The sequence below is a fragment of the Hylobates moloch genome, unplaced genomic scaffold (assembly GCF_009828535.3).
Source record: "Hylobates moloch isolate HMO894 unplaced genomic scaffold, HMol_V3 SCAFFOLD_6, whole genome shotgun sequence".
NCBI lineage: Eukaryota > Metazoa > Chordata > Mammalia > Primates > Hylobatidae > Hylobates > Hylobates moloch.
Window position 1 is genome coordinate 35,851,301 of NW_026652281.1, and position 15,538 is coordinate 35,866,838.

The following is a 15,538-nucleotide window of genomic DNA, read 5'->3' on the forward strand; positions in this document are numbered from 1 at the left end:
AAGCATTTACATAGTAAATTTCTATAATTTTACAAAAAATTCTTGATCTTTACTTGAACTGTACATGAGGGAAAAGAGCCCCCTCAGGTACGTGTTCTCTCCACTTGCAGAAGCAAACTAAAGGACCTAAAACTAGAGACAAGCCTGGGATGCCAAAAAGGGGGAGGAGAAATGATAAAGAGCCATTCATGAATTCCATGTCTACTCTAATACACTTGTCTAATCACCCTCACACAATAAATATTTAGGGCAAACTACCACTCTTTAGAAAAAGTACAACCTCAAAAGCTATAGTTCTGAATTGTAACGTATCGAATACCTTGGACTGCTGGATGCCAAGACAATACTTGGGGTTATCTATGACGTTTGAACAGGTAAATATGTTAGGGGAATTCTCTAGGACTGTACACTCTCTGGCCTTTTGAATGAAGCACAGGCAGCCTTCTCTGCTATCCTCCAGGCAGTGTAATAGTCAAGGAAAAGAGCAATAGTATTGGATCACTCCTTAGACACTAACCAGCTGGGGAAAGAGTTAATTGGCCAGTCGCCTCCTTAGAATGGTTTGAACCAAGTGGAGAGGCCATGTCGCTGAAGGGGAAAGGGGAGCCCTCATACCCACAGTCACTATAAATATCCAGTGGACAAGAAGATGGCTTCGGGCAGTGGCTGGATGGAAGTAGAGTGGAGATACCCAGGTCTGGAATGAAGTCATCTTCTACAAAGTCTTCCTTCACTGAGACCATGAATTCTGGGTGATCGTTCTCTAAGAGGCTGAGAGGTGCTTCCTTGATTTTCACTACCACATTAGCTTGGCTCTCTGTCTCAGACTACGGGCTTGGCATATATGTAGTCAAAATTAATTAGTTCATTAATAGCTTCAAGCTTGGCTGATAATGTCCCCACTGACAGAGTAACGGAGGCTGGTTAGGAATTGGGTCCTTCTGAGTAGACCTCTGGGAGCTGCTCCAGGCTGGCAGACTCTGGGGAAGGATATTTGAAGAACACTCCTGGGTCTAAGTTGTCCAGAATGCCCAACAGGATATCATACTGGGAAGGTAGTTGATGTTTACTTCCAACCCCACCACAACTAACTTCTACCCTCATCTGCCTAGTTAGGGATGTCAAGCATCAAATAGATGGAATTATCTTGGTTTTCGCCTCCTCTTCAGTAACCAGAGCATCCATCCCCAAGTGCTGTCTTCACTCATGGTTCTCAACTACGAGTCCATGCATTTTCTCTTGTAAAAGCTGATTTCCTAGCAAAAGTTTTTGGTTCTGTTCTAAATCTACCACTTGCTGTTTCAGGTCACTCATTTGAGCTTGCTTTCTGTCTCTGGCAGTTTGAGCTGCTAACCGTTTTTCAGTTTCCTCCTCAGTGCCTTCTCCTTGAGGCTCCCCACCCCCACAGCACTCACCATCTCCCGGCTGGCTTCTCTCTGGGCTGGCACCATGAGCAGCAGGGCCTAGCTGGCCAAGGCTGTAGCAGCAGGCTGACCAGACAGAAGCAGTACTTTGGAGGCCCTGACGGCCAGCCTAATTCAGTTCAGGTTGATCGGTTCAGTATGCTGTTCAGTGTTTGTTATGGGTACAAAAGAATGTCCACTCTCAGCTCTGATTGATTCACTCAATAAATATTTATTTATTGAGGTGTTTAATATGTGCCAAGCATGTTCATAACACTGGCAGTGAACCAGCAAACCAAAGAGACCATATTCCTTGAATTCATGAAGCTTACAGTCTAGTTGAGAGATAGGCAGTAAAATTGAAAATTAGATGGTATATTTACCAGATAATATAGGGAAAAAATAAAGCAAGTAGAAAGATGCGGGGGCCAAGGACTGGAGGGATGGTTATGATTTTAAATAGAGACATTTAGGAAATCTTTACCAGAAGGCTCTACTGAATCAGACTCAATAGTAGTAAAGGAATCAGGAACAGTGACTCAGCATATAATCCCAACATTTTGGGAGGCCAAGGCAGGAGATCACTTGAGGCCAGGAGTTTGAGACCAGCTTGTTTGTGACGGGGTCTCCTATGGAGACCTGCTCTCTACAAAAATTAAAAAATTAGCTGGACATTGTAACGCAAGCCTGTGGTCCCAGCTACTCAGGAGGCTGAGGCAGGAGGATCACTTGGGCCCAGGTAGTCAAGGCTGCAAGTGAGCTGTGCCACTCTAGCCTGGGTTACAAAGCAAAACCCTATTCCCCTAAAAAAAAAAAATAGAGAGGGAGAAAATGGTAAAAGAAGGAACCATGGGGAATCATAGTCCAGAATGAGCTGCATATACAGAAGTCCTGAGGTGGGGGCAACAGAAGAAGTGATCTAGAGGGGTGCAGGAGGAAACGAGGTGGGAGAGGTTGCGAGTGGAGGCTGGAAGACATATCACATAATGCCTTATAGACCATAAAGGTTTCGCTTCTACTCTGTGTGAGATGTGGAGGCATTGGGGAATTTTAACCACAGGAGCAAAATGATCTGTTCTGTGTTTTAACAAGATGCCTGTGGCCAATGTATTAGGAACAGACTGAATGCGGATAAGGCAGGAAATTGGGAGAACAGTTAAAAGGTTCTTGCAGTGATCTGGCTGGAGGTGATGATGGTGGCTTGGTTCCTTGTGTAGTGGTAGGGGGTAAGAAGTATCAGACTCTTGATATATTTCAAAGTTAGAAGTAATGGGATTTGCTCATGGATTGGGCAAGGGGGGTTAAGGACAAGGACGAGCTTTTTAGCCTGAACAAATGGAAGGATAAAATTGCCACTGAGCTGGAGAAGACTGGGTAGAAGAGGTTTTGTTGGGGTGGGAGGCTGTGGTGGGTGGGGGGATATGGAATTCAGTCCTGGACATTTGTTTGAGGTGTCTGTTAGATACCTACAAGGATTAGTCAAATAGCTAGTTGGATACAGGTGTCAAGAGTTCAAGAAACAGGTCTGGACTGGAGATATAAATTTGGGGGCCACAAGCTTATAAATATTAAGCATGAGACTAGATAAGATCACGAAGGTAGTGTAGTTAGGAAACAGGAGGTCCAAAGACTGAACGCTGGGGAGTCTAAGGTTTAGAGACCAGAGAAATGAGAAGCAACCGGCAAAGCAGACTGATTAAGGAGTGGCCAATTGAGGTAGCAAGAAAACCATGAGTGTGTGGTATCCTTGGGGCCAAGAACAGAAAGTGTTTCTTTCAAAGAGGAGAAGTGATCTGTGATGTTACATGCTGTCGACAGGTCAAGTAAGATAAGGACTGAGAACTGAGCAGATTTAGCAATGAGGAAGGTACTAGTGATTTTGATAACACAGATTTTGTGGAGTGGTATCAAACTCCTGATTGCAATGGATTTGAGAGAATGAGAGAAAAGGGATGAGAGAATATAGATCTTTCTTTTGAGAAATTTCCTGTAAAGGGGAGCAGAAGAATGGGGCTATAACTGGAAGAAGGAATTAGGGTCCTGAAATTTTAAAAGTTTTTTTCTTAAGGTAGGAGAAACAAGGCCTGTTTGAAAATGAATGGGAATAATTCAACAGAGCAAAAAATGATAGGACTGAGAGGGTGAATTGTTGGAGCTCTGTCCTTGACCAGTGAAGGATCCAGTGTACAGTAGAGGGATTGGTCAGAAGAGCTAGAGGTTTATGATAACAGCAGGGAAATCAGGGTTTATGGTATGCTGTGAGCACATGTGACTATGGGAGCCTACAGAAGTGACTTTCTAATTGTTTCAAATTTCTCAGTAAAGTAGGAAGAAAGAAGGCCAATTGAGAGAGGATGGGGAAGGAGACAATGGAAAGAGAAGGTATGAAATAGTTGCAAAGGAGAGGGACTGCTCAACTTTTTCTGTAAAAGGCCAGATAACAAATGTTTTAAGTTTCGTGAGCTATCATGTCTCTGTTACAGCTACTCTGCTCTGCCACTGTAGTGTGAAAACAGCCATGGACACTACATAAGCGAGTGTGGCGCAGTGTGCTGGCCCTTCTAGGACAGTCAGTCAGAGAGTAAATGGACTGTCAGGCAGTGTTAAAGGCATGCTTGACATTTGTGTTCATGAATTTATAGTGAAACCAGTTCTTGTTTATGTTTTTCTCCAGCCATACTCAGCTACATGGGTATAGCTGCAGAGTAGGTGGAGAGTTGTGTCAAGGTTGTGATTTCCAGCAAGAACTATGAAGTGAGGGTGGGACTGTGGAGTGGTTAATGCTTGACAATGGAATTTAACCTGAATAAGGTGGGAAGTGGTGGTGGGAGAACTCTGAATCAGGATAATAGCGGGAATACTCCACCATCATCTACAATGAGCAAAAAAGGGGGGTGGGGAGTGCACTACAAAGATAAAAGGTGATAGTGGGTGAGGGGGATGCTTGATACAAGATTATGGAGAGACTGCAGTATTGGTACTAACAGGGATCCTGGGAGTCAGTGCCATATGTAGGGTGGAACGTAAGGGTTATTGGAGGGGAGGAACTAAGAGGTCAGGATATTAGGTCAGCTATGTCTACATGGATATTAAAATCATCAATAATTAAAATAGGAGTAGTAGGTCAAGTGCAGTGCTCACACCTGTAATCCCAGAGCTTTGAGAGGTCAAGGTAGGTGGATTGCTTGAGCTCAGGTGTTTGAGACCAGCCTGAGTAACATGGTGAAAACCAATCTCTACAAAAAAACAAAAATTAGCCAGATGTGGTGATGCGTACCAGTAGTCCCAGCTACTCAAGAGGCTGAGATGGGAGGATCACCTGAGCCTGGGAGGTTCAGGCTGCAGTGAGCTGAGATGGTATCACTGCACTCCAGCCTGGGTGACAGAGTGAGATCCTGTCTCTAAATAAATAAATAAATAAATAATAGGAGTAGTGTTAGAAAGGAACATTAAGTTAGGAGCTAAAATCTTCACGAAATAAGGCAGAGCAGCCCAAGAGCCAGGGATGACAGGGAAAAGGAAGGCTACTCAGTGATATAATCTGATGACATGAGATTCTGAAAGTGGCAATGAAGAACAAAAACAACACCTACCAGATCCATTTGTACTAGGGTCATGAGAGGAAAGAAACAGCCACCACTGGAGAAAGCAATGTCCTCAGGGCACAGCCAGCTTTCTCTAAGAGCAAGAAGGTAAAGGAAACATTTGGAGGAATGGGTGAGGATACAGATCTTGAGTTCCAGAGGGACTCAAGGATTTTAGAAATTGGAGAAAGGTTTTTGTGTTTTTTTAGAGCTCTGTGGTAGTTAAACATGGGAGTTGTGAGGTAGCCTGACCATGGGGAAGTAAAATCCCAAGACAGTTCTCCAGCAGCACTGATGCCCCAGAGGTGGTATGTTCCTCATTTCTCCCTCACAGACCTCTCTTCTCTGGACTCCTACTTTTGGGCGTACAAATCCAGTCTACTTCAATATGTTTTAGGTATTTTTTAACTTGTAGCCTTAACCTCCTCCCACTTTAGGATTGCCGGCTTTTTTTTTTTTTTTTTTTTTTTGAAACAAGAGTCTCACTCCGTTGACCAGGCTGGAGTGCAGTGGCATGATCTCGGCTCACTGCAGCCTCCACCTTCCAGGTTAAAGGGATTCTCCTGCCTCAGCCTCCCAAGTAGCTGTGATTACAGGTGTAGGCCACCACGCCCAGCTGATATTTGTATTTTTAGTACAGACACGGTTATGCCATGTTGGCCAGGCTGGTTTCAAACTCCTGGCCTCAAGTGATCCACCCACCTCGGCCTCTCAAAGTGCTGGGATTACAGGTGTGAGCCACCACGCCCGGCCAGGATTACCAGCTTCTTTTTAAGAGCTTTCTTTTCTTCTCCCTTCCCTTAGCCTAATCAGCAACTGTGGTGATGTCATTTCTGTCTACTTCATCCACATTCCTTAGCCTCTTGGTTCTCTTAGATATCAATACTTAAAATCCAATCTTACTTTGGTATGACACATTTCTAAATAGGGGCAAGAGAATTAAAATAAGTTAGGAGGAATTTACATGCTGACACATTTTAGACTTTTCTCAAAGCTTCTGGATTAACTAGGAATTTTTTCAAAGGGTTATTAGTTAAGGGAAGGACGACATTTTCTCCTTTGCTACGAACTTGGTTCAGTAATTTTAACAGAGCAAAGGGAGAACAGCTGTCAGGCAGCTGGTGGACAAGAAGGGACTCCTTGGCTCTCATCACTAAGACTCTGGGTTCCATCAAGAACAGCTGCAGATTGTAAAATCTCTTTCACAGGGGGCCCTGGAGCTTCTAGACAACCCCTTTCCCCTCCATCTCTCACACTGCACTGGTTCTAATAGCACATTCCCTGCCACTTGGTAATTAGAAAGTGGAAGGCTTGGTCTCCTGCAGACGTAAGAAAATATATTTTTCTTTTTTTTCTGTAGAGATGGGCTCTCACTGTGTTTTGGCCAGGGTGATCTCAAACTCCTGGCTTCAAGGAATACTCCTACCTCAGCCTCTCAATGCTCTGGGATTACAGACATGAGCCACCACACCTGGACAGAATGTTTTCTTGATCAATGTAGTGTCTTGTCACCAACTCAAAGACTTAGAGCAAACTCTTCTCATCATAGGACAGAATGGTGGCACAATAAGAGTATAAATATAGATTTTAAAAACAATTTAGTATAACAAACAACAATTTATATAGCATTCATGTTGCATTAGGTATTTTAACTAGAGATGGGCTTTTAAAATTTTTTAAAAATAGAGGTGGGGGGTGGGGGTCTCACCATTCATATTGGCCAGGCTGGTCTCAAATTCCTGGCCTCAAGTGATCTTCCGACCTCAGCCTCCCACAGTGCTGGGATTACAGGCATGAGTCATTATGCCTGGCTGAGATTTAAAGTATATGGAAGAGGCCGGGCGCGGTGGCTTACGCCTATAATCCCAGCACTTTGGGAGGCCGAGGCAGGCAGATCACGAGGTCAGGAGATCGAGACCATCCTGGCTAACACGGTGAAACCCCATCTCTACTAAAAATACAAAAAAAATTAGCTGGGTGTGGTGGCGGGTGCCTGTAGTCTCAGCTACTCGGGAGGCTAAGGCAGGAGAATGGCATGAACCCGGGAGGCAGAGCCTGCAGTGAGCCGAGATCGCGCCACTGCGCCTGAGACTCCATCTCAAAAAATAAAAAAATATAAATAAAGTATATGGAAGCACATAGGTTATATGGAAATACTATGTATGCCATTCTATTTAAGGGCTTGAGCACTCACAGATTTTGGTATCTGTAGGGTTCCTGGAACTAATCTCCTCTCCCGCACCCCCCCCACCCCCCCCCCCCCCCGCCCAAACACATATATCAAGGGATGACTGTATTTCTAGTGCTGGGAATGAGGACTTCTCTGATTTGTCACCATGGGATAAATATGATGACCTAGTTGTCATCAGATTGATAATATATTGATAAGTGAAATCTTACAGGCAAGCACACAGATACAAACTAGAATTTGAACACCACTCTTAAGGAATCTCTGCTTCTTTTAATGCTTAAAGGAGAACAGAGGGCAGACAGTTTAGGTGACACTGTCACAAGGGGCTAGGCTAGATGACCTTCAAGTATTTTGCTCAAGTATTTAGGATTTGTGCTCTAAGAGGTACCTTCTCCATTTCCTGGAAACCCTCTTAGCCCAGACCACAAACCCCAACACGATCGCACCTGAACATGAGTCATCCAAGTTTTGTTATCTAGTAGCTACATCAGACACAAAGCTTGCATTCCAAAGAGCTTTGATGTATTTTTCTTTCCCTCCTAACAGCCAAGAAAGCCACCGTGAATTTACTGGGTGAAGAAAAGAAGAGCACCTAAACCAGACTGGATGGAAACTTCCTGCCCTCTCTGTACCTTCCTACTAGAGCTTGATGTTATATTAGGGACTGTGGTATAATTATTTTAATAATGTTGCGCTGGAAACAATTTTGATATATTAAAGATTGGAATGTGTTGTAAGTTTCTTTGCTTACTTTTACTGTCTATATACATAGGGAGCACTTTAAACTTAATGCAGTGGGCAGTGTCCAAGTTTTTGGAAAATGTATTTTGCCTCTGGGTAGGAAAAGATGTATGTTACTATCATCTTGCAGGAAATATAAACTTAAAATAAAATTATATACCCCAAAGGCTGTGTACTTTACTGGGCTCTCCCTGCATGCATTTTCTCTGTAGTTACACTTAGGATAATCTTTATGGTTCTACTTCCTGTAATGTACAATTTTATATAATTCTGAAATGTTTTTAATGTATTTGTGCACATGTACATATGGATGTTACTGTCTGACTACAACATGCATCATGCTCATGGGGAGGGAGCAGGGGAAGGTTGTATGTGTCATAACTTCTGTACAGTAAGACCACCTGCCAAAAGCTGGAGGAACCATTGTGTGGGTGTGGTCTATTAAATAATACTTTAGGAAATATGTGATTAATATGCAAATGAACAAAGTGAGAAATGAAATCGAATGGAGATTGGCCTGGTTGTTTCCCTAGTATATGGCATATGAATACCAGGATAGCTTTATAAAGCAGTTAGTCACTCTAGTGATAAATCAAGAAATTTACAGAAACACACACACACACACACACACACGAGTAACCTGTAACTCTCAATTCCCTGAAAAACTAGTAATACTGTCTTATCTGCTATAAACTTTACATATTTGTCTATTGTCAAGATGCCACAATGGAAACCATTTCTGGTTTTATCTTCAAAGCAGAGAAACATGTTGATTTAGTCTTCTTTCCCAATCTTCTTTTTTAAACCAGTTTAAGGAACTTCTGGAGATTTGTCCACCTCTGATTACACGTATGTTCTTGTTTATATAATTAGCAACAACATGCTAATGACGACACCTAGCTCTAAGAGCAATTCTGGGAGAATGAAAGGAAGTATAAAGTAACCCATAATCTGCTTGGCAATAGTTAAGTCAATCTATCTTCAGTTTTTCTCTGGCCTTTAAGGTCAAACACAAGAGGCTTCCCTAGTTTACAAGTCAGAGTCACTTGTAGTCCATTTAAATGCCCTCATCCGTATTCTTTGTGTTGATAAACTGCACATGACTACATAGTAAGTACAGAACAATAAAGTTAAAACGGATGTCTCCATTGATCTGCCAAATTGTTATAGAGAGCAATTTGTCTGGACTAGAAAATCTGAGTTTTACACCATACTGTTAAGAGTCCTTTTGAATTAAACTAGACTAAAACAAGTGTAAAACTAAACTAACAAGATTAAATATCCAGCCAGTACAGTATTTTTTAAGGCAAATAAAGATGATTAGCTCACCTTGAGATAACAATCAGGTAAGATCATAACGATGTCTCATGATGTAAAAAATATTAAAGATATCAATACTAAGTGACAGTATCACTCTAATATAATATGGATCACAGCATTTATTTTGGGGAGGAAAACAGTGGTGATTACCGGCATTCTATTAAACTTAAAACTTTGTAGAAAGCAAACAAAATTGTTCTTGGGAGAAAATCAACTTTTAGATTAAAAAAAATTTTTTTAAGTATCTAGGAGTATTTAAATCCTTTTCTCATAAATAAAAGTACAATTTTCTTGGTGGCAGAATGAAAATTAGCAACTTCTAGCATATAGACTATATAATCAGATTGACAGCATATAGAATATATTATCAGACATGATGAGGAGGTATAAAAGTTACTATTGCTCATAATGACTTACAGGCTAAAATTAGTTTTAAAATACTATATTAAATTCTGAATGCAATGTTTTTTGTTCCCTTGAGACTGAAATTTAAGTTAACTGTTGTTGGCAGTCTAAGCGTAAATGTTAATAGCAGGAGAAGTTAGGAATTGAGCAGTTCTGCCACATGATTTCCCAAATGAAATACTGCCTTGGCTAGAGTTTGAAAAACTAATTGAGCCTGTGTCTGGCTAGAAAACAAGCGTTTATTTGAATGTGAATAGTGTTTCAAAGGTATGTAGTTACAGAATTCCTACCAAACAGCTTAAATTCTTCAAGAAAGAATTCCTGCAGCAGTTATTCCCTTACCTGAAGGCTTCAATCATTTGGATCAACAACTGCTACTCTGGGGAAAGAGTCCTCTACTCACAGCTGAAGAAAATGAGCACACCCTTCACACTGTTATCACCTATCCTGAAGATGTGATACACTGAATGGAAATAGATGTAAATAAAATTGAGTTCTCATTTAACTGTTATATTTGATTTTATTTTGTGGGGCTTTTTTCCTAACCCAGAATTATTTAAGCAAAGTTTTAAGTAAATACAGATAAATGAGCCACAAACAGTGCTCTTTATTAACTCTATTCCTCACATGGCTTGTAGTTTTCTCCTGGTGGTTCTTGCCTACCAGAGGAAAAGACTTGCCCTAAAGAAAACATACCAACTCAAAAAGTTTCTACCAATAATTAGCACTACATTTAAAGGAAACTGAATCCACTAGTTTTTTTAATCTGTGTATTGCATTACACAAAAAGAAGTCTCCTATGACTTAAGATAGTGTATTGAATGCATCTTGATGTAATAAACTTTTTTTTTTTTTTGAGATGGAGTCTTGCTCTGTTACCCAGGCTGGAGTGCACTGGCACGATCTCAGCTGCCTCCTGGGTTCACGCCATTCTCCTGCCTCAGCCTCCCGGGTAGCTGGGACTACAGGCACCCACCGCCACGCCCGGCTACTGTTTTGTATTTTTTAGTAGAGACGGGGTTTCACCGCGTTAGCCAGGATGGTCTCGATCTCCTGACCTCATGATCCGCCCGCCTCGGCCTCCCAAAGTGCTGGGATTACAGGCGTGAGCCACTGCGCCTGGCCTTGATGTAGTAAACTTTTTACGTGTGCCTCCAAATTATGCTGTACTTGTTTTCAGAAGAGATAAAAAAAAAAAAAAGGAGTACTTGAGAATTTTGATAAAAATACCCACTTCTGGCCTAGCGGACCTGTAATCCCAGCACTTTGGGATGCCGAGGTGGGCGGATTGCTTGAGTGCATGAGTTCAAGACTAGCCTGGGCCACATGGTGAGACCCTGCCTCTACAAAAAATACAAAAAAATTAGCTGGGTGTGGTGAAGCGTACCCATAGTCCCAGCTACTCAGGAGGCTGAGGTGGGAGGACTTGAGCCTGGGAGGTGAAGGCTGCAGTGAGCCAAGATGGTGCCAGTGCACTCCAGCCTGGGCGACAGGGCCAGACCCTGTCTCAAAAAAAAAAAAAACAAAAACAAAACGTACTTCTGAAGGTATGCGTTGGTCTGCACGGTCTCCTACATCTGCTTTTTGATGTCTGCATATCTAGAATTATGGTGTTTAGAATAACACAGGTACAATTCAGATCTTTACCCATCAAAGATTACAGTTCTATATAGCATGGCTGGAAAGTAAACAGATTTGAGGATATTAAAAGTTTTCCTGGCTCACTGCTAGAACATTAACTCTTAAAATCTTACAATATACATACTTAGGAGTTTCCTTGGTTAGATCGATGCTTCCCAAAAACTTTGGTGTGGGCCAGATGCGGTGGCTCACGCCTGTAATCCCAGCACTTTGGGAGGCCAAGGTGGGTGAATCACCTGAGGTCAGGAGTTCGAGACCAGCCTGGCCAACATAGTGAAACCCTGTCTCTCCTAAACACAAAAAATTAGCCGGGTGTGGTGGTGCATTCCTGTAATCCCAGCTACTTGGGAGGCTGAGGCAGGAAAATGGCTTGAACCCAGGAGGCAGAGGTTGCAGTGAGCCAAGATCACACCATTTGCACATTAGCCTGGGAAACTCCATCTCAAAAAAAAAAAAAAAAAAACAAACTGGTGCGCATCAGAACTGATGGAGGATGGGGATGGAGAGGAGTGTTGTTAAAAAAGATTACTGTCCTCTAAGATTCTGATTCAGGAAGTCTGGGGTGGGGCTGAAAGTTTTGCATTTTTAAACAGCCCAGGCAATGTTGGGTCCAGGAACTGCACTTTGAGATAAAACCAATGGGTTAGGTAAATGCTATCTTTGTATCTTAATACACAGAGGTTTTCAGACCTGGCTGCACACTGGAATCATCTGAGGACGTTTTCAATAATATTGATCTCTGCCTCCACTAACAAAGTGCTGATTTAATTAGTCTACCATGGTACCCAGGTGCCAGTATGCTTTAACAACTCTGTAGGTGATCCTAGTATGGAGCCAGGGTTGAGACCCATTGGTAGAGACTAGTAATGAGGACAAGACTCTTCTTTTGTTAGCCAGGCTGGTCTCAAACTCCTGGGCTTTCAAGTGATCCACCTGCCTTGGCCTCCCCAAGTGCTGGGATTACAAGCATGAGCCACCATATCCTGCCACTCTGAACTTTTCTGGTTTTTTGTTTTTTTGAGACAAGGACTCACTCTGTCACCCATGCTGGAGTGCAGTGGCGTGATCACAACTCTCTGCAGCCTCAGTCTCCTGGGCTCAAGTGATTCTCCTGCCTCAGCCTCCAGAGTAGCTAGAACTACAGGTATGTGCCACCAGGCCCATCTAATTTTTTATCCTTTTTGTAGAGAGGGAGTCTCCCTATGTTGCCCAGGCTGGTCTTGAAGTCCTGGGCTCTAGTGATCTTCTTGCCTCAGCCTCCCAAAGTGCTGAGATTACAGGTGTGAGCCATAGCACCCAGGCCAGATCTCAACTTATAATCAACCTTTTGGTCCTTCTATCTTAAAAACCAGCAACCAAAACAAAGCTACTTAACATGATAGGGATCAAAATAAAAACAGAAGGAAAGAAAAGGAACTTGGAAACAGTAAGACTACAAATCTCACCTTCTGAGAAATAAATTACATCCATGAATGGAGAATAGAATGCTAGAAAAATGAAATATGCAGATGGCAAGAGCTTAAAGAAGTTAAAAAGAAGGCTGGGCGCAGTGGCTCATGCCTGTAATCCCAGCACTTTGGGAGGTCCAGGCAGGCGGATCACCTGAGGTCGGGAGTTCGAGACCTGCCTGACCAACATGGAGAAACCCCATCTCTACTAAAAATAGAAAAATTAGCCAGGCTTGGTACCGCATGCCTGTAATCCCAGCTACTCAGGAGGCTGAGGCAGGAGAATCACCTGAACCCAGGAGGCAGAGGTTGCGGTGAGCTGAGATTGGGCCACTGCACTCCAGCCTGGGTGACGGTGTGAAACACCATCAAAAAAAAAAAAAAAAAAAAAAGAATAGGAAAGTTTGGAAAATAAAATAAAGCTGAGCAAATCTAAGAAGTAGAATATAAAGGCAAAAAAAAAAAAAAAAAAAAGAAAACCTGAGGATCAGACCAGCAGGTCTAATAGTCAAATAAAGAGTACCAAGAAAGGTCAGAAAGAGGAGAAAAATCATCAACGAAATTTTCAAAAAACTTTCCCAGAGCCGAAAACACAAGTTCGCAGACTGAAAGCCCACTTAGCTGCCCAGCACGATGGGCAAAAAAAAAAAAAAAAAAAAAAAAAAAAAAGACCCACGCAAAGCACACAACTGTGATATTTCAGAATACTGGAACCAGGATCATGATAGTAAACCAGAATGGCTACAACTTCCCTTCAGCTACAAGAGGTCAGAAGACCAAAAAGCAATTCCCTTGAATTCCTTAAACAAAATGACTTCCAAAGGTAATTCTATATCCAGCCAAACAATGTAAGGGTAGAATGATGAAATTTCCAAATATGCAAGGTCTAAGAACATTTACCTCTCTTGCACTTTTCTCGGGAAGATCCTGAGAACAAGATATACAAAACAAAACAGTAACATAAAACAGGAATACACAGGATACACAACAGAGGATCCCCAAAACAGCAAAGCAGTGGCTTGAGTCACTCCAGACAATGGTGAGAACCCAGAGTGAAGCTCTGCACTAGGTCTAAAGAGTAAGAGATCAGAGCCAGGCAAAGGACTCCAGAAAAGATTTTAAAATGATGAGGCTGGGCACAATGGCTCACACCTAATCCCAGCACTTTGGGAGGCCAAGGTGTGCAGATCACTTGAGGCCAGGAGTTTGAGACCAGCCTGGCCAACACAGCGAAACCCCATCTCTACTAAAAATACAAAAATTAGCTGGGCATGGTAGCACATGGCTGTAATCCCAGCTACTGGGGAGGCTGAGGCAGAAGAATCCCTTGAACCCGGGAGGCAGAGGTTGCAGTGGGCTGAGACTGTGCCACTGCACTCCAGCCTGGGCAACAAGAACAAGACTCCCGTCTCAAAAAAAAAAAAAGAAAAAAAAAGAATCATTTGGGGATCTCATTAAACACATCTGACTTCTGGGCTGGGGCCAGAGATACTGCATTTTTCACAATCTTTCACCAGAGGCCAGTGCTGCTGGTCCTTCAACCATACTTTTAGTAGCAAATGTACTACACGGCTGAGCTGTGAACAGAATGTATAATAATGTAAACTCTGAATAGTGGTTAAATTATGAAATATATTGGTAGGCTAGGAAGATAGGAAATATGCAAGCAAATGGTAGAGACGAAAAACTAAATCCTCTTCTTCTACAGATGGAGGTTAATGCCTAAAACAGAAACACACTATTAAAACTAGCTGGCTTTTAAAATTATATATAATTCTGATAAGATTCCTTAAGAAGTGAGTAGAGGATGTGAACACATTTCATAAATACAAAAAGCACTTCAACATCTACATAAATACTCAACTGTCTCATTAAGATTCCCTTTTTCAGCTAGGTGTGGTGGCATGTACCTCTAGTCCCAACCACTTGAGAGAATTGCTTGAGCCCAGGAATATGAGAACAGCCTGAGTGAGATCTCACCTCTTAAAAAAATTTTTTTTCAGATGGAGTTTCACTCTGTCACCCAGGCTGGAGTGCAGTGGCAAAATTTCGGCTCACTGCAACCTCCATTTCTCAGGGTTCAAGTGATTCTCCTGCCTCAGCCTCCCGAGTAGCTGGGATTACAAGCACCCACCACCACGCCTGGCTAATTTTGTATTTTTAGTAGAGACAGGGTTTCACCATGTTGGCCAGGCTGGTCTCGAACTCCTGACTGCAAACTATCTGCCCGCCTCGGCCTCCCAAAGTGCTAAGATTACAGGCATGTAATCCACACCACACCTGGCCTCTAAAAAAATTTTTTTTAATTACAAACTTTTATACTCAGGAGGCTGAGGTGGGAGGATCACTTGAGGCTGGGAGGTTGAGGCTGCAACGAGCTGTGATTGTGCCACTGCACTTTAGCCTGGGTGAAAAAGAGAGACCTGTCTCAAAAAAAATTTTTTGGCTGTTTTAAAAAGATTACAGTTTTCACTTAACTGGAAAAAAAAAAAAAAAAAGTTGACTGATTGCACCAATTGCGATAATGTGAAGAAACAGCAATACACTGTTACAGCAATAGTTCTGAAATCTTAGTGTTTTATGTTGTTGCAACAGAACACCACACACTGGGTAACTTAAAAAATGAATAGAAATTGGCTGGGCGTGGTGTATCATGAGGTCAAGAGTTCAAGACCAGCCTGGCCAGCATGGTGAAACCCCATCTTTACTAAAAACTACATAAATTAGCCAGATGCAGTGGCAGGCACCTGTAATCCCAGCTACTCGGGAGGCTGAGGCAGGAGAATCACTTGAAACCAGGCAGCA

The 15,538-nt window shown here is 42.4% G+C and overlaps 2 protein-coding genes and 1 pseudogene across 2 annotated transcripts in view; 1 reads left to right on the top strand and 2 right to left on the bottom strand.

Moving 5' to 3' along the window:
- The window catches only part of REEP5 (receptor accessory protein 5), a 44,223-nt gene extending 36,138 nt beyond the window's left edge, over positions 1–8,085 (top strand). Inside the window, exon 5 of the mRNA XM_032156658.2 lies at positions 7,725–8,085. Coding sequence (XP_032012549.1) covers positions 7,725–7,774 — 50 coding nt within the window. The 3' untranslated portion in view covers positions 7,775–8,085. The remainder of the gene's footprint in view (positions 1–7,724) is intronic.
- The window catches only part of SRP19 (signal recognition particle 19), a 30,973-nt gene that overhangs the window by 5,429 nt on the left and 10,006 nt on the right, over positions 1–15,538 (bottom strand). The gene's annotated exons all lie outside the window — the stretch shown is intronic.
- On the bottom strand, positions 506–5,005 carry LOC116470269 (uncharacterized; annotated as a pseudogene).